At 58.3% G+C, this 25,225-nt stretch overlaps 9 protein-coding genes across 9 annotated transcripts; 2 read left to right on the top strand and 7 right to left on the bottom strand.

Annotated features, from left to right (window-relative positions):
• Positions 1-632: 632 nt before the first annotated feature.
• On the bottom strand, positions 633-2,729 carry KAR2 (ATPase with role in protein import into the ER; the record flags this gene model as incomplete). The annotated part of the gene is made up of 4 exons (XM_066780526.1): positions 633-815; positions 878-1,757; positions 1,811-2,459; positions 2,513-2,729. The coding sequence occupies 4 exons, from the start codon at positions 2,727-2,729 to the stop codon at positions 633-635; spliced, it is 1,929 nt and encodes a 642-aa protein (XP_066629755.1).
• Positions 2,730-6,437: 3,708 nt separating this feature from the next.
• On the bottom strand, positions 6,438-7,228 carry SLS55_009122 (uncharacterized protein; the record flags this gene model as incomplete). Its single annotated transcript, XM_066780525.1, has 2 exons — positions 6,438-6,623; positions 6,860-7,228. The coding sequence occupies 2 exons, from the start codon at positions 7,226-7,228 to the stop codon at positions 6,438-6,440; spliced, it is 555 nt and encodes a 184-aa protein (XP_066629754.1).
• A 696-nt stretch (positions 7,229-7,924) lies between these two features.
• SLS55_009121 (uncharacterized protein) lies at positions 7,925-8,641 on the bottom strand (the record flags this gene model as incomplete). Its single annotated transcript, XM_066780524.1, has 2 exons — positions 7,925-8,522; positions 8,571-8,641. 2 exons carry the CDS (start codon positions 8,639-8,641, stop codon positions 7,925-7,927), a joined length of 669 nt encoding a protein of 222 aa, XP_066629753.1.
• A 1,086-nt stretch (positions 8,642-9,727) lies between these two features.
• GLO1 (Lactoylglutathione lyase) lies at positions 9,728-10,899 on the top strand (the record flags this gene model as incomplete). The annotated part of the gene is made up of 5 exons (XM_066780523.1): positions 9,728-9,768; positions 9,822-10,212; positions 10,263-10,337; positions 10,392-10,785; positions 10,835-10,899. The coding sequence occupies 5 exons, from the start codon at positions 9,728-9,730 to the stop codon at positions 10,897-10,899; spliced, it is 966 nt and encodes a 321-aa protein (XP_066629752.1).
• Positions 10,900-11,563: 664 nt separating this feature from the next.
• On the bottom strand, positions 11,564-13,468 carry SLS55_009119 (uncharacterized protein; the record flags this gene model as incomplete). Its single annotated transcript, XM_066780522.1, has 2 exons — positions 11,564-12,373; positions 12,575-13,468. The coding sequence occupies 2 exons, from the start codon at positions 13,466-13,468 to the stop codon at positions 11,564-11,566; spliced, it is 1,704 nt and encodes a 567-aa protein (XP_066629751.1).
• A 707-nt stretch (positions 13,469-14,175) lies between these two features.
• SLS55_009118 (uncharacterized protein) lies at positions 14,176-14,988 on the bottom strand (the record flags this gene model as incomplete). The annotated part of the gene is made up of 3 exons (XM_066780521.1): positions 14,176-14,455; positions 14,512-14,771; positions 14,827-14,988. The coding sequence occupies 3 exons, from the start codon at positions 14,986-14,988 to the stop codon at positions 14,176-14,178; spliced, it is 702 nt and encodes a 233-aa protein (XP_066629750.1).
• Positions 14,989-16,469: 1,481 nt separating this feature from the next.
• SLS55_009117 (uncharacterized protein) lies at positions 16,470-18,174 on the top strand (the record flags this gene model as incomplete). Its single annotated transcript, XM_066780520.1, has 2 exons — positions 16,470-16,478; positions 16,630-18,174. 2 exons carry the CDS (start codon positions 16,470-16,472, stop codon positions 18,172-18,174), a joined length of 1,554 nt encoding a protein of 517 aa, XP_066629749.1.
• A 317-nt stretch (positions 18,175-18,491) lies between these two features.
• On the bottom strand, positions 18,492-20,561 carry SLS55_009116 (uncharacterized protein; the record flags this gene model as incomplete). Its single annotated transcript, XM_066780519.1, has 3 exons — positions 18,492-19,918; positions 20,145-20,235; positions 20,274-20,561. The coding sequence occupies 3 exons, from the start codon at positions 20,559-20,561 to the stop codon at positions 18,492-18,494; spliced, it is 1,806 nt and encodes a 601-aa protein (XP_066629748.1).
• Positions 20,562-21,489: 928 nt separating this feature from the next.
• Positions 21,490-25,044, bottom strand: SLS55_009115 (uncharacterized protein; the record flags this gene model as incomplete). The annotated part of the gene is made up of 1 exon (XM_066780518.1): positions 21,490-25,044. One exon carries the CDS (start codon positions 25,042-25,044, stop codon positions 21,490-21,492), a length of 3,555 nt encoding a protein of 1,184 aa, XP_066629747.1.
• Between the last annotated feature and the right edge of the window lie 181 nt (positions 25,045-25,225).

The following is a 25,225-nucleotide window of genomic DNA, read 5'->3' as shown; positions in this document are numbered from 1 at the left end:
GGCGATGCTCTTGACACTTCCGCGCGGCCGCCCAGCTGTCCGCAGAGGAAACGGACGCCGTGCTGGACCGCCTTCCCGTTGCGACACCCCGCTCGCGAAATTTGAAATTTGCTCCACTGTGCCACCCTGCGCTGTCCCGAGCTTGCCGAACGCGGCTTGCTTCCGCCACAAGCAGCTGCCCGCGAATTGATTATGGAGTCGGCTAAAATGACAATCGACGCCGCCTATCGCCTTCCCTATACCGCATGACACGCCGTCGCTGGGAGCAACTCGTGACCCCGTTAGATGAGCCCATCATCAAAACTCGCAGGCGACCTGGCTGCCTCTGCCCTCGCTCCGAGCCAATAATCCCCCCTCCACGCCGCCGGACCCTCACGGCCACACTGTACCGCCACACCTTGGGCGTATTCGTATCACAGCACAGGGATGCACCAAACAGACCGCATGCTCGCACCGGCGGCTAATCAGAGCTGGCTCTCGTTTCAGGCAATGCAAACTCTCGTCCATTCATATCCCCCATAGAACTCCCTATCCTACTGATCCGTGACAGTCCGTCCTGAAGGCGAAGAAACAAAAAATTGCTGTCTAGAATTTTATACAAAGCTTTTCTCTCGCTATTCCATGCCGACTCCTTACAACTCGTCGTGGCCGCTGGGCTCGTCATCGTCCTCAGGGGCACCGCCGCTGTAGAGCTTGCTGGTGATGGGGTACGCGACGTTGGACAGCTTCTCGCGCTGCTCCTCGAAGTCCTCAGCGACAGCCTCGGCCGCATTCTCCTCGAGCCAGTCCTGAGCCTCCTTGACAGCCTCCATGATCTGCAACACGTTAAGTCAGCCGATGTTCGAGCTCCTGCCACATCGCACGTATGGGAACTTACCGTCTCCTTGTCGTCGTCGTCAATCTTGCCACCAAGACCTTCATCGTCGTTGACCTGGTTCTTAAGGCTGAAGGCGTAGTTCTCGAGGCTGTTCCTCGCCTCGATCCTCTCGCGAGTCGCCTTGTCCTCCTCGGCATACTTCTCAGCCTCGGCGACCATGCGCTCGATCTCGTCGGCGCTCAGGCGACCCTTGTCGTTCGTGATCGTGATCGACTCGGACTTGCCCGTGCCCTTGTCACCGGCAGAAACCTTAAGGATTCCGTTGGCGTCGAGCTCGAACGAAACCTCGATTTGAGGAACGCCACGAGGAGCCGGAGGAATGCCAGTGAGCTCGAACTTGCCCAGGAGGTTGTTATCCTTGGTCATCGAACGCTCACCCTCGTAGACCTGGATTAGGACGACGGGCTGGTTATCAGCAGCAGTCGAGAAGATCTGGCTCTTGCGAGTAGGAATGGTAGTGCCACGCTTGATCAGGTGGGTCATGACACCGCCAGTGGTCTCGATACCGAGAGTAAGAGGGTTGACATCCATGAGGACGATTTCGGTAGCCTCCTTATCACCGGCGAGAATACCACCCTGAACGGCAGCACCGAAGGCAACAGCCTCATCGGGGTTGACGTCCTTCCTGGCCTTCTTGCCGAAGAACTCCTCGAGCATGGCCTGAACCTTGGGGATACGGGTAGAACCACCGACAAGGACGATATCATCAATCTCGCTCTTCTTGAGCTTGGCATCCTTCAGAACCTGCTCAACCGGCTTGAGCGTCTTCTTGAAGAGATCGTTGTTGAGCTCCTCAAACTTGGCGCGGGTAAGGGTCTCGGAGAAGTCGTTGCCGTCGTGGAAGGACTCGATATCGATCTTAGTGGACATCTGCGAAGAGCTGCGAAACGTTAGTGGACTGTTCCCCTCCAGAGTGTTTTCCGTGGCACTTACAGAGTACGCTTGGCCTTCTCAACCTCGCGCTTAAGCTTACCCATCGTCTTCTGGTTCTTGGTGATGTCGACGCTGTTCTTCTTATTGTACTGCTTCGCGAAGTAGTCGATGACACGGTTGTCAAAGTCCTCACCACCAAGGTGAGTGTCACCAGCGGTAGCCTGGACCTCGAAAACACCCTCGTCGACAGTAAGAATGGAAACATCGAAGGTACCACCACCAAGATCGTAGACGATGATCTGGCGCTCCGACTTGTCATCCTTCTTGTCCAGGCCGTAAGCCAGAGCGGCAGCGGTGGGCTCGTTAACGACACGAAGGACGTTGAGACCGGCAATGGTGCCGGCGTCCTTGGTGGCGGCACGCTGAGCGTCGTTGAAGTAGGCCGGAACCGTGACGACGGCGTTGGTAACGGTCTCGCCGAGGTAGTTCTCAGCAACCTCCTTCATCTTGCTCAGAACCATAGCGCTGATCTCCTCGGGGGTGAAGGTCGTCTCCTCGCCCTTGACATCGACCTTGACACGCGGCTGACCGCCCTTGTTGACGACGTTGAAGGGGAAGTGCTTGATGTCGTTCTGCACGTCCTTCTCGCTGAACTTGCGGCCGATAAGACGCTTGATGTCGAAAATGGTACGCGAGGGGTTCGAGGCATCTGCGGGACGTGTGAGCTTTGGCATTGGAGCCGGAGACCACGGTGGGACTTACATTGGTTCTTGGCGGCGTCACCGATGAGACGCTCCTCGTCGGTGAAAGCCACCCACGAGGGCGTGATACGGTTACCCTGGTCGTTGACAATGATGTCCACCTTTCCGCCCTTCATGACACCCACGCAGGAGTAGGTGGTTCCCAGATCGATACCAATGACGGGGCCCTTGACGCCGTTGTCGTCAGACTGTGCCTTGGCGGTGCCGAGCAGCACCATGGGCGCGCAGATGACGAGGAGAAGGTAGAGGACGGTAGTCCATTGGAAGCGCGAGGACGCGCCTCCCGACCGCCGAGCCATGTCGAGCGGTGGAGAGAAACGGTGGCGGTGGGGGAGGAAGGTGTTCGAGAGTAGAGACGCGCTCGTCCGCAGAGCTGTTAGCAGACAAAGGGTATCACAGAAAGCACCTTGAGCGCAAGGGCGGATCGGGCGAAGAGAAGGAGGGAGAGTGAGGGTCGAAAGGTAGCGACGGCCCGGGGTGGTCTTTATGTAGGCGCTATGTAAAGTCACCACCGTTGCCTTTTCGCTGGAGCTCCAGCACCGGAGAATCAGCGTCGCCGCCTCTGAAAGCGGGTTAGCGGCAGGGTTCGGCGGTGCATCAGTGGCCGCAATAGCGCTTTCTGCAACCTGTCCTTTCCGCCGCGTGAACCTTCCAGAAGCCGCCCACCCCACCCATGCTTATTTTGCAGGTGCGCCCCGGCTGCTAATTCGAGCCCCCGATGCTCGCCCGAAGAATACACGTGGAGGCTTGGCGCTCCTCTGCGGCCACCGTGGCATCAGCCTCTGCGCCATGGCTCATTTATCCGCCATCGCCACCGTCGTGTGGAGCCGCGGAACAGTCATCGCCATCCTGATGCACATTAACACGATGGAGGAATCTGCCAGGTGTTGGCCACCCGCAACGTGGTCAGTTCCAACAAAGCTGCGCCCTTTGTTCCCACCATCCGCGCCTGAGCTTCATATCATCAACGACCCATGGCCGCAGACTTCTTTTCTTGCATCGCGCGAGCCATGTCGGCGTTGCGAGCCTTCATCGTCAACTGCGCTAACCCATCTGCATTGCCTTCCCCGCCACCTTCCCTACTCGGTAATTACTACTTGTTAAGCATGACCTTGTTAAGCATGGCCACGGAGATATGCTCGGTGCCATATGACTTGTGAGATCTGTCCTGTCTCGGCACACGGGCCGCAATGCTCTGAAGGCGTCTACTTCCAAGCAACATTTCTCACACCACTTACAAAGCAGTGTTTGTTTCGCCAGAATCTTCGGCAAGCTATGACTGTTTCCAATCGATAACCGAGACACTTGTTTTGACTCACCGTTCGAGAAGCATGCGCTGTCTTCATCCTGATGCTCCGGGGCATACTGTCTATCTGGCTGCTTGATTACGCAATGTGTCCTGAACGAGCTGGAACTGCCTGTCTTTGTTTTGAGACATAGAGAATGGCAGTCGCAATCGTCACTGGCAATATACGTATTCGAATTGACCGTTCAGTATTCGGCTTATTGCTCACGCTCTTCTAAGCTCCGGTTTGCTGGCTTTGCTAAGCCGACCATCTGCTCACCGTATCACTTCTCAGCCCATGTTCTCCGGAAACCATGCATTCCACGGCCTCTTCCATACCCAGCTGTCCGTCCCTATCAACCGCAGCCCCCGACCACTCAAGAATGTCGGAGGCGCAAGAGGCCCCAGAGGAAGTCAAGCAATCAACTTCGGATGGGTTCCTGCCAAGCACTGATCACAAAATGGCTCTATGGAGCTTCCACTTGTATTACTCACTACCTTCGTCTCGCGAGAGAGGCCTCAGGATTCGGAAACTACCACTCCTCCAGATCCCCTCGCCACTGGTTTCACCCATGACCATTGTCAGCGCGCCTCTGCCAAAGCAAAAGAATCCAAGCGGTCTTGAAAGAACATTAGTTCTACCTGCCACCGCCTTTCCGCTCTCCCGCGACCAGAAAGAGAACTTCGAAGCCAACAAACCCAGTGGGATCGAAGGTCGGACCTTGGCAAAAGCGTGGGCGGAGTCGGCGTTACAGCGGACAGGTAACGACGGGCAGACCACGCCCCAGAAACGTGTGCTTGGTTCCGAAATTTCCCCACGCTGCTCTGTACCTAAGGGTTCCGAGTGAATTTATTGCGATGAAGAAGGGCGGATGGTAACGATGCTATGCTTTCTAGCGTAGCTTCCATGATTGCCGAGAAAACGAAATCCCCAAATGGGGTGTTTGTTGGGAATCCTGCTGTTTTACTATTTCGATTCTTGGTGTAAGACCTTTGTGTTTTTATAAGAATATTCGTAGACTAGAGTAGAAAGAACCAGATTCATGCTTAAGATCCTTGTCCTTATCTGTTTTACTAGACTACCCTTAAGCACTGGCAAATGGCATGTGTTATTTCACTGCAATCGCTAAACCATTACTGACCTATGAGGCCAATCTTCCCCCCCCCCCCCCCCCTCCCCCCAAACTCCCCCCGGGAGAGTCATCAAAGCAAAGACCTAAAAGTTGTATCGGCCTCCGCTCTCCAACAAGTGCCGTGGCGATTGAAGACAGAACCACGCACGTATTACCACACTTCCACGGGCAGCTTGCGCAGGAGGTTCGCTGTGCTGCCAGCGTCCCGAAGTCCAGTTGAGCAGATAAGTTAGGAATCGAACCATGTGTAGGTTTCCAAAGCCTGCTCGACATGCCGTTCATGACGTTGGTGTTGTTTCGTATCCGACGTAGGTAGGTAGGTTAGTTGCCTACCATTGGGTGCGTGACGTGTGGGCGCAACGAAGTCGCCCGTGAGGAGCCAGCTAGCGCGTGCGGTTGGGTCGAGGAGGTGGGGGTGGGCGTGGGGTTGACGTTGGTTGGCGCCTGTGTGTCCTTGGTAGGTGTTCTTGTTTGCTTGTGAGGGTTTCGGGTGTGACGGGACGCACGGGAAGGGAGGGAGGGAGGGAGGGGCCTGGGATTGTGTGCATGGATGTGACGTACATAGGTATATCCATCGTGAGGCGGTGCCTTCGAAGGAGTCGCCGCACCAGAGGGGGTACTCGATCTTGAAGTGGGAGGGAGTGAGGGAGAGGAGGGTAAGGAAGACGAGGGGCTTGGGGGATATTTTGGGACGGGTGGGTTTGGAAAGGTCGGAAGTTGAGAGGTGAGTCTGCAGTAAGTTCACGACAGACTGGAGCAGCTGGGTCTTGATGTGGGGAGGTTTGTCTTTCCGGGAAGATGGAACCGCAGCAGACTAAGAAGACAAGAAGAAGCTTATGAGATGCCTCAAACCCACGTGAAGCAAAAAACCCTGCGAGTATCCAGCTGATCTTGCGATTCCACGAGGCAGGAACAAGGCATGTGGGCGGAATATATATATGGCAGTCGCGTAAAGCTATCTACCACAGCCTCTTTTCGCAGTCTAGAAGCTCGCTACGCCAAAGGGTGCTACAGGAGCGCGGTAGCTCCCTCACTCGCCCCAAAGAAGCGAATTGGAAGGAAGGCTGAGGACGATGTGGCGGTGGTGGTGATATTGCGCATACTTGCTCACCCCGTGAACGAGAAAGCTCGCTTGGCAGCGGAGTCGTGAAAGAACGATGGATAGTGTGATATGACACTAGGACGGCGAATGTTTTCAGAAGATTGAAGTGGAATAAAGTAAACAGTGGCAGACTGCTCGGTTGGGGATAGCTGACACGTTAGAATGTGGATGGAGGAGGACTGAATTAAAGTTCTAAGCATTGGTTCCTGGTGGTCAAGAAGGAAACAGCCATATAGATGCTCTCGATTCGATGCCCATCCGCCGAAAACGCCGTGATGCAGAGGCCTTCATCGTTCTTAACTGAAACTCCTCCCGTCACTTTTCCACTCGCCCAACTACTTTTTCACCCGGCAGATTATGCTACATGGCCCGGTCTCTCGCGTAACCTTCAATCGCTCTACTGCCATCAGTAAACGCCGCCGCCACCGGTTTTGCCATCGCCGTGCTTCTTCGGGCTGCCCCTGCTGCTCGACCTGGCTCTCGAGCTCGGTTCTCCCGACTCAGAGGGGCTGCGGTCGGGGCCGCCCTGCTCCGGGTCCTTGCTTGAGCTGACTTCTTGGTTGCCGGGGCTGACGTCTAGCGGGTTGGGTCCCTGATAGTGAAAACGAGGTAAGAGTCAGCGAACCCAATTGCTTGAGATGGAGATTTTGGGGCCGTCTTCTCGCGGTCAAAGAAAACGTGGGGAGTCGGAGGGATGCGAAAATGACGCCATTTCCCCTCCTCTTATCGTGAAAACCCCCAGCATTCTACGCCTCTCCCTCTCCCGCATCTCAGAATAATAACAGTAACGAGACAAACCTGAGAAGACTTGTTTTGTGATTGCCTCACCTCCCCACTCTCCTGGTCTGCTGACCCCACCGCCTCCTCCGGGCTCGTCTTGTCCGGGTTGAATGCCGCGTCGCTCATCTTCGCCGCGTCGTCGTCGGAGCCCGACTTGCTGTACTCGGTACTCGACGGGTTCAGCCGCTCGCGGTCCATGTGGTCTTCCTTGGTCGAGCCGAGGACTGTGCGCGAGTGATGGAAGAGGCGCGTGCTGTTCGTCATGGTCATGGGAGCCGTGGGAGCGGTTGTCTTCGTGGTTGCGCGAATCGCCGCGATGCGCGTGCCGCGCGGGCAGGTGCTGCGGAGGCGGTACGGCATGGTGGTCAGGGTACGGCGGGCGGCGGCGCCGATGATGGTGGTCGTGGGATGCAGCATCTTGGGGGCGACTGGGGTGATCTTATGGGCAATTGGGTGGCTTGTCCAACTTCTCGGTTTCCTGTGCGATTGTAGGATGGCAGATTTGGTAGGTGGGATCTGACAGATGGGGGGCGAATTGATTCGCCGGTCGGAAAGAGGGGGATTGAGGGGTGGCCTGTCAGCTGGTACGCCTGGCTGCACGGCTGATGTGCGAATGGGAGGGTGCTACGTTTGTGGTAGGGGAACAATGGGTGTGGGTGATTTCGATTGCGATGCGGGCGGGTAAAAGGTGCTGGTGAGGGGAGGTGTCGTCGGTGCTGCGTAGTGAGGGCATGACGTCATAACGATGTCGATGCATTTTCTCGTACCTTGGGGGCAGGGATCTGAGCTCTCGGGCCATTGAGACCGCCGACATAGGTAATCAAGTGGAAACCACGTTTATGCCGAGGTATACATGGTCCTCTACCTACATGAGCAAAATGCAATGAACCGATGCATGATGCCGCTGAAATGCTCGAGTGCAACTCAATACGCATGGACGAAGGTAAGAAAGGCATCAGACCGGGATATCCAAAGAAATGCTAAATCACAACGCCTCGCGTCAAGAGATATGCCGCTGCATGCTAACTCGCTTCCCAGAGTCCCCGAAGCCCGTCGCCAGATGGTCCCGCAGTACAATATTCCGTAACCGAGTAGGAGATAGAGGGATGTGCGTTATGGGAAGCTCACGTCGTCGGGCATGACGAACCCTTTCCTCTCGAAATCCTGCCGGATGAACCTGGTCATGGCGTCCAGCTTCTTGCGCTGGATGTGAAGAGCACCGAGCTTCGTGTCCTTTTCCCTTTGGCTCATGGTGCTGTCGGCGATGGAGGCGGTAGATGGAGCCTCAGGAGAGCCAACAAGATCGGGTCCTTGGCCTGATGCTCGCGGAGACTGCGACGGCTCAATGACGTCGTCGTGTCGGCCGCCGGAGAGTCCGGAGACTTCAATGGGGTAGCGAGGGCCACCTTGGGTTTCGGGAGTAATCTTGAACGTGTGCTTGCGCGCTGGGGGAACGCCTCCAACCAGCACTAGAAGTAGCTTGGACTGGATGGCGCGTACAATCAGGTTGTTGTTGTCGAATTCAATGGTGAGAGTCTCCAGTGGCTTCGGCTGAGCCGAAGGGCCATCATGATCGGCGTCATCTGCCCCTGAGTGGATGTTGAGCTCGTGTTCTTTCCAGGCCATGGAAATCAAAGCAGCCTGGTCTCTGAGCTCCTTGATGTTGGCGGGCGTTGAGTAAGCTAGCAGAGTGCCATTCGGCGACATCACGCTGCAACTACATTAGCGCGGCGCTAGAGGCGTACACGCTGGCACTCACAACATGCGCGGGTACAGCTTCGGGTCCACGTTCTTGGCCAGCAGGTCGCTGAGTCTCTTGACGTTGAGCATGATGGGCGACTTGCTCGGCGGGCCTGGCCTGGACATTGGGAGGAATCAGCACAGATTTCCGGGGCGGCGCAAACGACACAAGCAGTTTGGCGTGATCAGCAGATGCGTGCAGGGACTGGAGTGGAGCCAAGAGGGTGGGAAGCAATGTGACACGGCGGCTGCGGCCTTAAGTGAGGTGGTACAGGAAGGCAGCCGAAGCAAAGGCAGACGGCAGGATGGGTTGGGCAGAATCAGGCTTGGGGCGAAAACAGGACGCGGCAATACATACAGACTGCGTGAAAGGGCGTGGCTGGAAGCAGCAGGCGGATAAGGCGCGCGTGGAGCTGATAGGCAGGCAAGCGAGAGGCGGCTGAGGCGGTGGTGTTGTCCGGGGAGGGTCTAGGTCGTGTTGCTCAGCGAGTCGAGTCCGGCGGCGATAGGCGAGGCAGGCGTCAACATCAGAGTCAGAGTCGGGGTGCAGCGGGCAGCGCGGCGGATGCAGGTGCGAGACGGGTTGGAGATTTGCGCAAGGGATCGGAGCATGGTGGACCGGGTCAGGACTGGGCGCGGCTCTTCTCGTGGACGGCGGCCATGGCTGTCGTGACGAGGTTGATAGGCCAAAGCTTGGGGTTCACGAGGTTATCGCTCGGGCGCTAAACGCGGGCTAAGCGAAGCCTTATCACGTGGCTTCTCCAGACGCCGGTCAAGGCCCTCAAGGTGTCGACCAGAGAACGTTAAAGCAGCGGAGCACTCCTGCAGGGTCCGCGGCGACATGTGTTGCTTTTGCCTCCCACCGTGATCCGCAGTGCGCAGCCTCACCACCATGGCCCTGAAGGCCTTGGCTCAGTTCGCGTGCCTGCACTTGCGCCTCGGGATTATCGCGGCAATGGCGGGGCCAGAGAGGGGCAGTCGCGCCCACGTCATTATTCTCGAGCTTGCCGTCGCCAATTACTTATTGCTTTGCCGCCTGCCGCTGTGCCTTCGTGAATCCTTTTGCAGCCCCCGCCAATGCTCACCAGCCCCCGCCTCTTCCTACGAGCCTTCAAACAGTCTCGGCCTCTATTCCCCACAAAGTCAACCCACACATTCGTCAAAGCATTCGCGACAATGGCGACCGATCCGAGCAAGTACAAGCTTAACCATTCTATGTGCGTCGCCAGAATCCCACATCTACAGCCACCCGTACTGAGTGCTTCTGCAGGATCCGGGTCAAGGACCCCAAGCGATCAGTCCAGTTCTACGAGTTCCTGGGAATGAAGCTCATCAACAAGCTCGAGAACCCCGATGCCAAGTTCGACCTCTACTTCCTTGCCTACGACAGCCCCAAGGCCGCCTCGCACGGCAACCACTGGACCGACCGCGAGGGCATCGTCGAACTGACCCACAACTACGGCACCGAGAACGACCCCGATTACAAAATCACCAACGGCAACACCGAGCCGCACAAGGGGTTTGGCCACCTCTGCATTTCGGTCGACAACATCCAGGCTGCCTGCCAGAGGCTTGAGGATGCGGGGTACAAGTTTCAGAAGAAGCTGACCGATGGTCGCATGCGGCACATTGCCTTCGCCCTCGACCCAGACAATTATTGGGTATTAAGTTCCAGGACAACAAATGATTGGGGGCTGACACATGGGCACAGGTTGAGATCATTGGTCAGCAGCCGTTGGAGGCGACCGAGAATGTCAAGGAGACCAACCTTGAGACCTACCGCATGGTAAGCGATCCTCACACTTCTGAAAACGCTGAAAGTTCTCATCTTAGTATATAGAATCACACCATGATCCGTGTCAAGGATCCCAAGAAGTCGCTGGCGTTCTATGAGGACGTCATGGGCATGAAGCTCAAGCGTGTCTCTGAGAACAAGGAGGCCAAGTTCAACCTCTACTTCCTCGGCTACGGCCCGCCTGCACCCGAGCAATCTGCCAATGGCGTCAACCCCGTTGCTGATCGGGAGGGCCTCCTGGAATTGACCTGGAACTATGGCACCGAAGATGACGCCGACTTCAAGTACCACAACGGAAATGACCAGCCCCAAGGCTTTGGTCACATTTGCGTCGCTGTTGATGACCTTGAAGCGGCTTGTGCTCGCTGGGAGGAGAAGGGCGTGAACTGGAAGAAGAGGCTGACCGACGGCCGCATGAAGAACATTGCCTTCATCCTTGGTAAGTCGTGGTAGAGCCCCGCAATGAATCGCATCTAACAACGCTATAGATGAGGACCAATACTGGATAGAGATTGTGCAGAACGAGAAGCTGAAGCAGAGGGCGAACTGGTAAGCTCGGTGTTGAGCTGAAAGGATGAGAAAACGACATGCACGACTAAAGTAATGGAGAATTACACACTGTGACAAAACGGAATGACTACGCCGTCTAGCAAGATATATGAATCAGCCCAGCTGCGTGTTTCTTCGCACCTACACGGCGAATGATAAAGAAATTGGCACTCCCACAAATATTACATTATATTCGCGGGTAGCTGCATTCATTCAAAAGTCGCATCTTTGTCCGAATGTTGGATTCCACTACTAATCATCGATGGGGCTCAGAGGACCGGCCCAATTTCTTCTGTCAGCCTGCCGGGCCCATGTAGAGCAATTGTCATGGTAGAGTTACAAATCGTTCAATGGAAATTTCTATCGATGGGAGCATGTCTGCCGCCTCAAGCCTCACAAAAAAAAAAAAAAAAAAAAGTCCCAAACGACCCCTTTTTCTCCAATTGGACCCAATCATTACCGACGCCAATGCGGGAACGCCGTAAACGTATAACCAGACGCTTCGGGAAAGAAAAGAAAACCAAAAAAAACCCCGGTCGAAAGACAAAAAAGAAGAAGCAGGCAGCGCGTGCGCCATAGCCTCCCCTCCATCCATCCATCCATCCAGCCAACCTTCCAAGCGCCCCAATCCCCGACCTCCTTCCTTCCTCTCCATCTCTCTCTCCCCCTCACCTAACCGCCAACACGCTCCTCCCCCCATCGCTCGTAATCCTCGGCCTGGTCCTAAACCTCAAACACTCGGTCCCGAGCTTAACGATCCTCTTCTGATCCTTGCCCTCCTTACCCGCCACGACGACCCTCAGCATGGCGCTGGGCGCGAACACCAGGCCCTCGCCGACGCCGAGGGTGACAATCTCCTCGAAGAGGGCGCGGACTTCATCCTCGCCGCGGCCGGCGACGGCGGACAGGCCGGCGAGGTGCTGGCGCAGGACGGCGAGCCAGGCGGGGCTGGAGAAGCGGTGGACGAGCGTCAGCGAGCAGAGGTCGAGGAGGCGGGGCGAGACGGTGGGCTCCTGGGTGGCGACGATGATGCGGGTGCCGGCGTGGCGCTGGACGCGGATGGCGGTGAGCAGGGAGTCGGTGAAGCGGTCGGACGCGGCCGACGCCGCCGACAGGTACTTGTGGGCTTCGTCGAGGGCGATGACGCGGGAGGGGGTGGCCGGCGTGGCGTTTTCGAGGAAGAGGGCGAGGCAGATGTCGAAGAGGGTGCAGGCGCTGGAGGCGTCGATGAAGGGGTCCGTCAGGTCGACGATGGTGAGGGAGCCTGGTGGCGGGGAGAACATGTCGTCTGGTGTTGTGTTTTTGTCTGTGCCGTTGACGTCCATGAAGGATTCGAGCAGTTGGAGGCGCAGCGTCATGGGCCCCTTTTGGTCGCCCGTGAGCCGTTCTTGTTCGAGGAGTTGGAGGAAGCGTTTGTAGTCGAATTGGAAGGATTGCTGTGCTGAGGTTGCCATTTCGCGGAGGATCTTGTTGATGACCTGGGATGTGCTCGTTAGTTATCTGGTCCGTTGTTGAGTGCAGGGTCGATTCGTTTGATATGCAAAATCGTCGGGTGAGTTGGAGTCTCATTCGGACGTTCTGCTAGAGACTGCAATTCCGTCTGGATGAAAACTTAAAGTACCCCCCCTCTGTGCTGTCATGATTGTTGCACCAAAGATAACCCAAACAGTGTCACTCACCTCCATGTACAAGGGCACACGGCCATTGCTTTCATTGAACGCCATGAGAGCCAACATCCTCTCCACGTTCAGATGCTTGGGCTTCAGCCTGAGCTGTCTGACTTTCAAGCACCTCTTCGGATCCGGAATCTTGCCGTAGGCCTGGCGCAAGCGCCAGTAGTTACTGGGGCTAACGAGCACATTCACAGAAACGCCAGCGCTGCACAGGTGGGCGGCCTCGCACACGCTCCCAGCAGCCAAGGCATCGGCGTGGAATACGATGCCCTGCAGCGGCTCGGGCAGACGTCCCAGCGCCTTGTTCGGCAGCAGGCAGCCCTCGAGCATCACCGAGAGCGTGTGCGACTTGCCCGACCCCTGCGACCCGCACAGGAACGCCGACCACGGGGCATTAGTGTTCAGGAAGATTGGCTCCACGCCGTCCGGGTTGTGGGCCGAGGCGCGGGTGCTGCTGGTGCTGCGTTCTTGGCCCAGCAGGGCGAATTGGTCGAAATGGGCGCTGGCTGGCGTGCGGCCGCGCTTGCGCTCGTCAGCTAGGGCGAGCTTGACGGACCAGGAGAAGAGCGGCGCGCCGAGCAGTTCCTCGATATGCAGGCCGCATACCGACGTGTCGTCGTCTTGCTGCTGGGCCTGCTTCTTGGGCTTGAGAAGATCGAGGTAGCGCGTCAATTCTCGCACGACGCGGTCGACGCCGTGAGGATGGCTGCTTCCATTCGGAGATGAGATTTCCTTAGTGGTCGAGCCTCTGTCGGAAGCTGCGACCGAGGTCCGGAAGGGTAGATCGTTGCTGCCAAAGCTAATCATCTTGGAGGAGTCACTAAAGGAGAAATTATCGAAGACGCTGCCGGTCGAGCCAGGAGGCTTGGGAGAATTAGAGCTCCGCCGGAAGGATGGCATGGTTCTTTATTGGATAGTTGGCGGTTGGGTTTGCTCCGGTGTCGTTTGCGGGGCGCAGTCGCGTAAAGAGGCGGGAAGACGCGTCGGCGTGATCGGAATGAGAACGTGTAAAAAATTTCTGCGCGGGCTTATTCCTTCTCAATTGCCGTTTGCTGGCGTTCCTGAGCAATGCAAAGAGCGAATGGCAGAAAGGAAACTAGAAGACGGACTGCGGGGTATCACAAAGATGGAGGAGAGAACAGAGGGCTCGGGGCAGGAGCGGTGGGTTTGGTTGCTGAGCGAAATGGAAAGTTTGTCTAACGCGATAGATAAGCGAAGCAGCAGCGGCCCGGCCTCTTTCTGGTTACAGTAGGGATCCCTGCTCGTTCCTTTGTCTTCGCTATAAACTGCCTAAGAGTGCCCGAGGAAGAGAGACAATCATGATCCGGTTTGCTCCAGGCTTCTCGCTTGCAGCCGTGGGATTCCAAGGCATTACTATTGTCTTTCAGAGCCCCGTGGAGCGCTGATCGCACCGTGCCACTGTGGCTCCACTTGCGAGTCTACGGCCCGATCGGGCTGAACCTTTGTTTTCACTTCATCAAAATCATCCAAGGCCATGAATGCCATTGTCTCTCACGCATGGAGGTGGAAATAACTAACGCATCGAATCCCGCTCCACCCAAACCCACCATTGACAGCAAGGGAAGACTTCCAAAGTCATCAAAGCATCATTGCATCCGATGAGCACCATAGTACCCGGTGTCCTCGTACGCATACTGCTCATCCGGCACCTCATAGCCTTTGTGCTTAGCCGTCTTTCGCACGGGCTGCTCTTCGACATGTCCCTGCTCGGCGTACGGCTCCTCGACGTTGATGGACCACGGCGACTGCTGCGGAGCCGATGCACCGCGCTTCACATCCAGATTCAGCATCTGGTTGTACTTGCCGCGACGCGTGGATCGCTTGAAGACGTAGACGTCCAAGAGGAGGGCGGCGAGCGTTGACACACTACCACCAACGTCAGCATGCGTGGCCAATTCGAACCAGAGTAAAGACGTCCTTACAGCCCCAGCAGCGAGAAAGCGAACAAGGCCTTGTAGATGCGGCAGATCATGATACCGTCATCGTCATTCCAATAAGTCTTGTTGCAAACATGGCCCACGGTCCCGGACGACCACCAAGACAACAGCGCGAAGCCGAGGGTCCATAGCACGAGAAGGCCAGAGTTAAGGACCTGGTTCAGCCGAGGATTCAACCCGCAACAGCAATGCTGCACCAGGGTCAAGGACAGGAAGAGGACGGTGAGGGCAGAGACCGTCAGGAGCTACACGAAGCTGGTCAGTCGCACCATCTTCCAGGGCGCACTAGTCACCACGTACCAAGAGGAAGGTCCACGGGATGGAGTATCCGTCGTGGTGGAGTTGATCGACGAAGAAGACCAGGACGCAGGTCACGATGGTGGCGGCGAGAAGCTGCGCGCTGCGCAGGAAATGGAACGGGATACGCGGGTAGTGCGTCGGCTGCACCTTGCTGCGCGCCATCATGTGGGTTCAACGAGAGGACGGGAGGTAACGCCTATCCAGAGGCTATACACACGGGAGAGAAGAGAGAGACGGCGGCCGAGTCCCAGCTAAAGAGGAGGGCGGCAGAGGCAATCTAATTGCTTCAGCTTCGCTCCGCAGGCGCTGTTCCATGACGCCTGTCAGCCGGACTATTGTTTCGTGGCTTCGGCCACCAATAGCGAGCGTCGCAGCTTCTGGCCCCATGCGTCGTGAAACGCCTGCGGGCCTGGAACAGCAAGGGGCATGTCCCGTCGCTTAGACACTTTCCAACGACTCCAAACATAGGATCGATGGTGAGCCGCTTATTATGATGAAGGATCGACTCTCGCGCAATCCATAACATGACCAATGACGGGCCTCGCTAAACGCTTTACGGCAAGGCGCGTCTGACTGACGGTTCCGCTCCACCACGCCTGCTTTATCATCATGCCGCTGAACCACACGCTCCGAATCTCCTTCCAGCGGCACTTTCGGCATCCACTCCTAATACGTAGACAACTAAACAATAAGCCTGGCTATATAAAAACATCTTCACCCCGCATTCATGTTCCCTTGCACACTCACCCCTCACCCAACGCCCGTAGATCCCCCCGCCTTTCACACGAGAATTTCCCTCATCCTTTCCTTCTTCCAGGACTCCTCCCCGTCTGCTTGCTAGCCGCGCGCACCCCTCCCTCCCTCCACCATGGCCATCTCCCTCGCCCTGCCCTGGTCCCCCGGCGAGCGCGCCATGCAGACCCTCCTGCACACGCCGCCCGACACCGACAACCCCACCTCGTCGTTCATGACGCCGCAGGCCGCCACCATGCTCGCCCGCGCCCCCACCATCGCCCTCGGCGCCCTCGACGCCGACGGCCGTCCCTGGGCCACCGTCTGGGGCGGCGAGCCGGGCTTCGCGCAGCCGCTCGGCAACGGCATCTTCGGCGTGCGCGCCCCCGTCGACCGCCGCTTCGATCCCGTGGCGCAGGCGCTGGCGGACGGGAAATCCGAGGGGGAGGTGGTGAGGGACGAAGGAAGGGCGGGCAGGATGGTGGCGGGGTTGCCGATTGATTTGGTGACGAGGAAGAGGGTGAAGGTGTTTGGGAGGATGGTGGTGGCGAGTTTGGGGAAGGGCGGTGGTGGGGTTGCGGACGAGAGAGATGGGGGAGGAGAGGGAGATGCTGATGATGCTGATGGGGCGGGTGAGATGCAGTTGGTGGTCAAGGTGGAGCAGAGCCTCGGTGAGTGCGCGCGTTTCTTTCTTTCTCTCCCCCCGACCACACACTCAGGCATTCTGCGCTCCCGTTGCGGCAGTGGACAGTGGCCACAGGTGGGGCGGCTGCGGATGCCCAGGAGCGCCCTGTTTCTATTTATAAGTTGTCCAGGTATCCACTTCTCTTGTCCCCGGTAGCTCAATGGTAGAGCACTGTCGCTACGAATCCAGCGGAGACGTGCTTGTCTAGAGCCACTACAGGGACTAGATGGGCAAGGTAAAGCAGTCGACATGGTCCTGGGTTTAACTCCCAGCCGGGGACATTTCTTTTTGACCGCTGCTCCTCTTGATATTATGGCTCTTTAGCCCTTACGTCCTTGCTGCAATCATGTCCTTTTCTTGTCCCCCTTCACTTCACCCCCGCTCAGCTACCCTCCCCCCACCATTCCAAGAACACAGCTCAGACTGACTTGACCCTACACTACCTACCAGGCAACTGCCCCAAGTACCTCAACTCCAAAACCATCACCCCCGCAACCCCCCACCCCGTCCTCCTCTCCTCCTCGCCCACCCTCACGCCCACCGCCCGCGCCCTCATCGCCAAAGCCGACCTCTTCTTCATCTCCAGCGCCAACGCCACCACCCACGACATGGACGTCAACCACCGCGGCGGGCCCGCCGGCTTCGTCCGCATCCTGCCGTCTTCCGATCCCTCCTCCCCGACCACGCTCGTCTACCCCGAATACTCGGGCAACCGGCTGTACCAAACCCTCGGCAACCTGCACACCACGCCGCTCGCCGGCCTCTGCTTCCCGGACTTCGCCACCGGCGACGTCCTCTACGCGACGGGCACGGCGCGCATCCACGCCGGCAAGGCGGCCGCCGCGCTGCTGCCGCGCTCGACCCTCGCCGTCGCCGTGACTCTGACGGCTGCGCGCCTGGTGCGGCGCGGGCTGCCGTTTCGCGGGACGCCTGCCGCCGCGGGCGCGGGGAACGCCGCTGCTGTCCCAAAAACAGGTACAGACGAAGAGAAGAAGATGCTGGGCATGTCGCCGTACAACCCGCCGGTGCGGCTGCTCGCGGCCGAAGGCAACCTCCTGTCTTCCGCCGGCCAACAGGCACAGGAGCAGGAACAGGAGGAGCTCACGGCGACGCTGAGCAACAGAGAAGCCATCACGCCCGGGCCGGCGTCGATCGCGCGCTTCACGTTCGCCCTCAGCGCGCCGGCGGCCGTCGCGCGCGGGCAGTGGGTCGCGCTGGACGCGTCGAACGAGCTGGACGCCGGCTACAGCCACATGCGCGACGACGACCCCGCGAGCCTGAACGACGACTTTGTGCGCACGTTTACCGTCACGTGGGCGGATGGCTGGGATGATGGCGACGAAGGCGTCGTCGTTCGTCCCTCGACGCAGTTCGCCATCACCGTTCGCCGCCACGGGCCCGTCACCGGGCTTCTGTTTAATACGTCCGAGCGCGCCGGTCTGGTTCTGCCTGTCCGCGGCTTCGGCGGGGGTGAGTTCAGGGTCAGAGCTGCTGCTGGCGCAACGGCGGGACTCACGCCTTTTGTTGCTGGTGGCGTCGGCGTCACGCCGCTGCTGGCTGAACTCGCGGGCGCTTCCGGCCTCGACCCGGCAAGCGTCGCGCTCTTTTGGACGCTAAGACGCGCCGACGCCGCGCTTGTGGGGGACGTGTTTCGGCGGTGGCCGGGGCTGGCGAGGGGGGCGAGGGTGTTTCTCACGACGAGGGGTGGTGGTGGCGGTGGCGGTGGGGATGGCGATGGCGATGTGGACGGTGTGGTGGAGGGGCTTAGGGGGCAGGCGGCGGTGGTGGAGGGGAGGAGGTTGGAGGAAGACGATTTGCGGGAGGTGGAGAGCGAGAGGTGGTACTTGTGCGCGGGGACGGCGTTGCATAAGCAGGTGGTGGCGTGGTTGGCGGGGAGGGGGGAGGTTGTGTCGGAAAGTTTCAACTTTTAAGGCGTGAGTGCAGGCAAGGTTGGTTGAGGTGACTTCTTCTGTTTGGCTGTTAGGATGGTTTGAGTGAATGTATGTATCGCAGTCAGCGGTAAAAGCTAGAAGAATATTTCGAATAGCCGCAATACTATACTGCTCTTGTTTCCTTCCGATACGGCCGGCATCTCAAGTTCGATTGCTCCATTTTGGTGACCATGCTGGCGCTGCCCGTTGAGGGGTCGCGAGGTTTGCTGCTCATCGTCCAATTTCGACACTGACAACTCGTCAACCACCAACAACCCCCCATCCCCCAAAGACGAGGAAGGCCACATACACTTGAATCAAAACGTCACAACGCTCGCCTCCAACACGCCCTCGCCCCCAATCAAGCTCTTCACCACCTCCTCCCCAACCGGCCCATCCACGCCCAAAATCATCAGCGCCTCGTCGCCCTTCTCCTCGACCTCCCCCACGCCGCCGCCGCCACCACCGTCCCTCTTCTGCACCACCAACGGCGCCACAATCATGCTCGAGATATTCACGCCCGCCGCGCCCAGCCTGTTCCCGACGAACCCAATCTTCCCGCAACTATCGAAATTGCGGCAGATCAGCATGGTGCCGCGGGGCACGAAGTTGGCCGCCGTGGCGAAGCGGTCGAGGCGCGAGATGTGCGGCGTGTTCGCCGACACGAAGCCCTGGATGACCTGTTCGTCGTCATTAACACCGCCACCACCGCCTCCTCCTTCGGCATCGCCGCCTCCTTCGACGGCACTGTCGGTTCTGCTATGCCCACCACCACCGGTGTTGCCGCGCGTGAAGCTCGGCCGCACGCCGCCCGACACCGAGGACCCCCGCCGCGCAGAGGAGGGCCGCGCGCGCAGCGTGACGCTGCTCGCGAAGCCGGACGCGGCCTCGCCCTCGTCGTCGTCGGCGCGGGCGCGGCGCTCGTTGACGAGGATGCCGCGCTCCTTGGCGACAAGCTCGGCGTTGACGATGTTGACGTTGGGCCCGCCGTCTGCGGGCGCGGACGTGATGGGGGCGAGGAGGCCTTTGATCAGGGCGGCGAAGAGGGGCTTGGTGGTGTTGAGGGAATTAGCCAGGTGGCCATGGTAGGTGAGGTCGAAGGTGGTGCGGAAGGAGGAGGATGACGAGGAGGAGCGCTGCCGCTGCCGCGCGCTGTAGTGCTGCGTGTACAGCGACCCCATCTTCTCGACCAGGCTGACGAAGGGGGCGAGCGTGCGGTACTCCTCGGGCAGGATGAGCGGCGCGTTGACGGCGCTGCGCGGCAGCTCGCCCGCTAGGATGGCGACGACTTGCTCGCACACGTCGATGGAGACGTTTTCCTGCGCCTCGACCGTCGACGCGCCGAGGTGCGGCGTTGCGACGACCTTGGGGTGCGCGACTAGCTGCGCGGCCGGCGACCCCGGCGCGGGCGGCTCGGTGGTGAAGACGTCGATGGCGGCGCCGGCGACGGTGCCGGCGTCGAGGGCGGCGAGGAGGGCCGCTTCGTCGATGACGCCGCCGCGGGCGACGTTCAGGAGGCGGGCGGTGGGCTTCATTTTGGAGAGCTCGTTCGTGCCGATCATGCCCTTGGTCGAGGCGATTAGGGGCGTGTGGATGGTGAAGAAGTCGGCGGCGGTGAGCAGTTCGTCCAGGCTGTCTTTGAGCTCGACGGATGCCGCCGCTGCTATTTGAGGGTTGGCGTATGGATCGTACGCGATGACCTTCATTCCGAATCCATTGGCGATCCGGGCGACGGTGATGCCGACTGTGACGGTGTCAGAACGGAGCTCGTCGTGCATGGTTGCTGCTTGCCTTTGCCCGCTCCTACGATGGCCAGCGTCTTGCCCTTCAGTTCGATGCCAACAAGTCTGCTGCGTTCCCACTTGCCCGCCTTCAGGCTTGCGCAAGCATCACCGATGTTACGAGCTACGGCCATCATCACTGCGATATGTCAGCAAGGTAAAGGCAGTGGGTGGTTGGATCTGACGCACACGCGATGGTATGCTCCGCAGCGGCACCAATGTTGCCGCTAGGGCTGTTGACGACAATGACACCACGCTTCGTTGCGCTTTTGACGTCGACCTGGTGCAGGGGTCAGAACTGTTGAGCCATATTCTCACAGTCAGGGGTCGGAATACATTGTCGACACCAACACCAGCCCTGGCAACGACCTTGAGCTTTGTTGCAACCGAAAGCAGATCTGCGGTGACTTTCGTCTCAGAGCGCACAATCAAAGCTTCGTAGCCCGGAATGATTTCCCTGAGCTGCTCCGGAGACAAGCCCTTCCACTCGTGCACTTCGAAATTCCCTTTAAGTAGCGCCAGTCCATCTGGAGAGACCTTTTCCGTGATCAGGATTTTGGGACGAGGCGTCTCTGCACCGTTCGACGACGACACAGCGATAGGCATCTTCACGTGGTAGTTTCTGCCAAACTCAGAAGGTGTTCTGGGAGGAGATGGGAGGATGGTAGGTTCGGAGCGATGTACAAGTGGCCAAGCGTCTTTTTGAGAGAATGCCCAGTCAACACCGGCGGTCCCTGGGGATCAGCTGAGACCTTGCTGCACATCTCAACGTCTCGGTCAGGTCCGGAGAGGTGTTTTGCAGGCGTACTTACCCAATGCGTCCGAGATCCTTACCCCGCTCCCGCTACCCCACGCCTCCGCGGGACGGCACTGGCTACCAATCATGCTGTCACCCCACGCAGCTGCCACCAACACGTCACGCTTTTGATTGCAGATGCTGCGCAGATGTGCTTTCCGCCAAAGAGGAGTCTTGCTGGCACCTTGTTGTCAGCTTTCTGTAGTACACCCATGTCGCCGCTGACATACAATGCAGCGGTGATCAGATAGCCGTGACGTGCTATTATCCAATGTAATTTTGCATTGACTTCGACTCTTCGGCCTAACATATTAATTTGCGCAATTGAATACCTGCCGGGTAAAGTCGTGGGTTGCGAACCTGGCGCCGAGTCCATGGGATACCCAATTTGGCAACACGCTGCAGGTACGGCCAAACAACCAATTCCTCTCTAACACACGTAACACCCCCGGTCTTGTTCCTTTAGAAGGTAGTAGACTGCTTCCATCGATAGACATTTCGGCGCATCCGAAAGAATCGCAAATCCAATTGTCATCTCATCATGCCTCAAAGCTTCTATCGTAACAATGCACCCGAACCCATTTTAATCATAAACCGAACCTTCCCAACCCGGAACAAGACTTCCCTAGACCATCCAACCAACCAGAAGAAGAAGAAGAAGAAGAAGAAGAAGAAGAAGAAGAAGTCGAAAAACACAAAGGGCACGAGCAATAAGTAGTCCAAGACCGAAGAAGCTCTCTACCTCCTTCCATAAACGGCATGTTCGGCCCGCCCGCCACTCGCCTTCTTCTCGTTCCCCTGCCTCGCCCGACTCCAATCCCTAGCATTCATCTCCCCCGCCGCACTCTCCTGCCCCTCGATCGCGCGCCCGAGGACGCCCTTGAACGCGCCGGTGCCGCCAAACTCCATGTCGTGCGTGTCGACGGGATGCTCGTGCTCGGCCTCGCGGCGGAAGAGGTTCATGATGTCGCGCATGCTGAGCTTGTTGATGGCCTTGCCGCCCTCGATGGCGGCTTCGGCGAGCTTGCGCTTGGCCTCCTGCAGGTCCAGGATGCGCTCCTCGACCGTCTTCTGGATCGTGAGTTTGTAGACGACCACGTCGACCGTCTGGTTGAGCCGGTGCACGCGGTCGATGGCTTGTTCCTCGACGAAGGGGTTCCAGAAGGGCTCGAGGATGACGACGCGCGAGGCTGCCGTGAGGTTGAGGCCGAGCGAGCCGCACTTGAGACTGCAAAGGAGCACGCGTGTGCCGCGGTCGTTGCGGAGCTTGCTGAGGGAGGCTTCACGGAGATCGTTACGCATGCTGCCGTCGTAGCGGGTGAAGCGGTGACCGGCCTTGCGGAGGAAGGGCTCGATGAGGTCCAACATAGACGTAAACTGGCTGAAGACGATGACCTTGTGATCCGGAGTCTCCTTGTCGAGGATGTCCAGCAACCGAAGGATCTTGGTGGAGGGAACTGGGCCCTGGTCCTCGTCCGAGGCTTCGTAGCTCTCTGCTTCGGACTCCTCGTCGTCATCTTCTTCCTCCGATTCTGAAGTAGACTCTGGCGTTTGCTGCTCGCCTTCTGATGAAACGAGGTCGATGACCTTCTTCTTCTTCGAAGGTGTCTCGGGTTCGTCATCGTCAGTCTCCGAGTCATCAGACCCCAACGAGTCACCGCCGCCTTCCGCATTTTCGTCGTCGGTGCCGCCGGCTTTACCAAGGTCTTCACTCTCACGCTGGTCCTCGGGAACGAGCCACTCGCCCTCCTCGTCTTCGTCGTCGCTGTCCAGAACAACCCTCTTCTTGCGCATGAGCTTGGTAGGCTTCACGGGAGATTCGTCCTCATCACTATCATCCTCATCCTCGACAATCTCCTTCTTGGCCTTTTTCGATCCGTGCTTCTTCTTCTTGTGCCTCGATTTCTGAGCTGCGAGGTCGGCGTCGCAGTCTGCGCATCTCACAGCACCAGCAGAAGCTTCAGACTTCGAGAGTTCAATTTGGCAGACGTCGCAATGCTTCGTCGCCACGCTGATACCGCCGAACAAGTCCGCAAGGTCATCCAGCTCCTTGGCCTCCTCTGCTCTGGGTTTTCTCGGAGTCTGCATCTCCTTGGGGATGCCAGTGCCCGCGCCGTTGATGGCATCCTTGTCCTTGCCGACCTGGCCGCCAACAAGCTCGGGGTGGTTACAAGCCTGTCTCAGACGTAGGAGCAGAACCAAAGCGCCAATATAATCAGCCTTCTCTCCACCCATCATCTCATTGAGACGGCTTTGTGCCCTGTCTGCCAGACGATCGTAGAAGCTGCGCTCTTCTGGGCTGAATTCGGCAACGACAGTCTCGATCTTGCGCCCCACGATCCTGAAACCTTCGCTCTTCTCGCCCTCTGCGGTGGGCTTTCCACCAGGGTTAAGTGCGCCCGCCTGCTTCAGTACGTCTTTGGTCCTACGCTTCATGAAGGCTTTCAAAAACACCTGTAGCCTGCGCATGGCAAGGTTTCCGCGACCGCTCTTCATTGGGCCTGCGATGTCGTTCTTCCAGCGGCTGAGCTCGTCGTACGGCTTGATCCGCAGGAACCTAATCAAGCTCTGCAGCTCGTCAAGGTTGTTTTGCATGGGAGTGCCGGTCAGGCACCAACGGTAGTGCGATCTAAGAGCATAGGAAGCCTGTGTCATCTTTGCGTTGCGGTTCTTGATGCTGTGAGCCTCATCAAGCATGACGCGGTACCAATGCACGCCGTAACATCCGATCTTGGGGCCGTCGGGCCCGTCCGAGCTAGCAGCATGTTCCGAAGCGAGGATTTGGTAGGTGGTAACGACAATGTCATACTTCTTCAGCTCATCGGCCCGCTTGGTGCGCGAAGGGCCATGGTGCACGAGAACCTTTAGCTTGTGAGAAGACAGAACCTTCGTCTTGACCTCGCTCTCCCACTGCTTGATAAGCGCGAGCGGAGCGACGACCAATGTGCTCCTGCAGACTGTCGATGGGAGTTTCTTTTTCTTGTCCTTGGGCTTCTCTTCCGAGGGTTCCTCGGGGTCCGGGCGAGGGTTGGTAAGAATGAGGGCAAGTGCCTGGATGGTCTTACCAAGACCCATGTCATCAGCAAGGATACCACCCTTGGGCAAAACTCCATTCTTCTTGCGCTGGCCAACTTCCTTGTCCATCATCCACGAAACGCCATCGACTTGGTGGGGGAGGAGCTTGACAGCTAGACCGTCTACGGTACCGTCATCCTCCTCTTCCTCTTCCTCTGGTTCTGCTTCTTTCTCCTTCTCTTGGGCCTTTACCTCCAAGGCCTTCAATTTGTCGGCCAAGTTGTTGGCCGCCTCGTCTGCGCGCTTCTTCGCTTGCGACCTCTTGCGCAGCCTAGTCTTGGGTCTGTCCTCGTCATCGTCGAAAGCGCCCTCCAACAGGTTCTTTATGTTTTCGCTTGCTTGGTTGGCATCGACATAGGCGAAGGGGTCTGCGGCGCCGAAGCGATCGTCACGGATGGCAGCGTCAGGGTCGAACTCGTCGTCGTCGCTGTTGGTCAGATCGATTGTCGATTTCTTCGAAAAGTCGGGAATGGAGTTGGCGTTGATCGGCTGGAAACCTCCCACTGGGTGAGCGGAGGAGTAGATGGGCCTTGGAGTTGGACCAACGGTCTGGGGCCTCGGGGCCGCCGGCTTGGGGATCTCGACGACATCCTGGTCCTGCTGTTGGCCAGGAACGAAACCCCTAGTATTGGTCTTGTGGAACTCGGGCCGTGAAACGCCCGGCTTGTGCTGGACGAAGAGATTGGAGTACTTGTCCCGCTTCAACGGGTTTCGCAAAGGACTAGCCTCGCCGAACTTGGGGCCCTCGTTAGCCACGCCGAACACCGGACGTGCTGGCGGCTGTTGACCGGACGCCCTGGGCGGCTCCCTCTCATTGACCATTGTGCCTTGTGACGTGAGCCGTGAAGTGTGGACGATGCGTTCGAGTTGTGGGACGTTTCTTGAGCGTGGTTCCGGGTTTGGTAGATGCGGGCTGAGCTCGGTACCGAGTTCGCGCTCGTCAAACAGCGAGCTGTCGTCTCCGAGAATTAGGCTGCTGCCTGGGCTATCGGGCAGCCGACGATCTTGGAGTCCGGCCCGTAGGAAGTCTGTCTGCTCGACCTTGCCAGAAAAGCGAGGGTAGCTGGGCAGGATTTCAGGCGAAGCTGTATTGGTGTGGGCTCGTGTAGGTTGCAGCCTGGTGGTGGTGTGGCGAGAGAAGGAAGGGCTCGTTTGCGACGAGAGGTTATTGATAGGCCGAAATGCCCGGCGACGCGAGTCTTTCCTGTTGTTGCCCATGAGGGTCAGAGCGCAAGGCAGATCGACGGGGTGCGGAGGAAACGAACCTTTGGGGTGCCCGGCGCTAAAGATTGGTGGGGTTGGCGGGCGTAGCTTGGAGAGGGACGGCGGCCAAGGTGTTGATGCGTCGGACTTCTTATCGCCACCGCCCTCGTTGCCCGGCAACCGCGCGTCGCTTCGT

The sequence above is a fragment of the Diplodia seriata genome (assembly GCF_021436955.1).
Source record: "Diplodia seriata strain FDS-637 chromosome Unknown scaffold_9, whole genome shotgun sequence".
NCBI lineage: Eukaryota > Fungi > Ascomycota > Dothideomycetes > Botryosphaeriales > Botryosphaeriaceae > Diplodia > Diplodia seriata.
The sequence above is the reverse complement of the archived record's forward strand: the minus strand, read 5'-3'. Positions and strand labels throughout refer to the sequence as shown.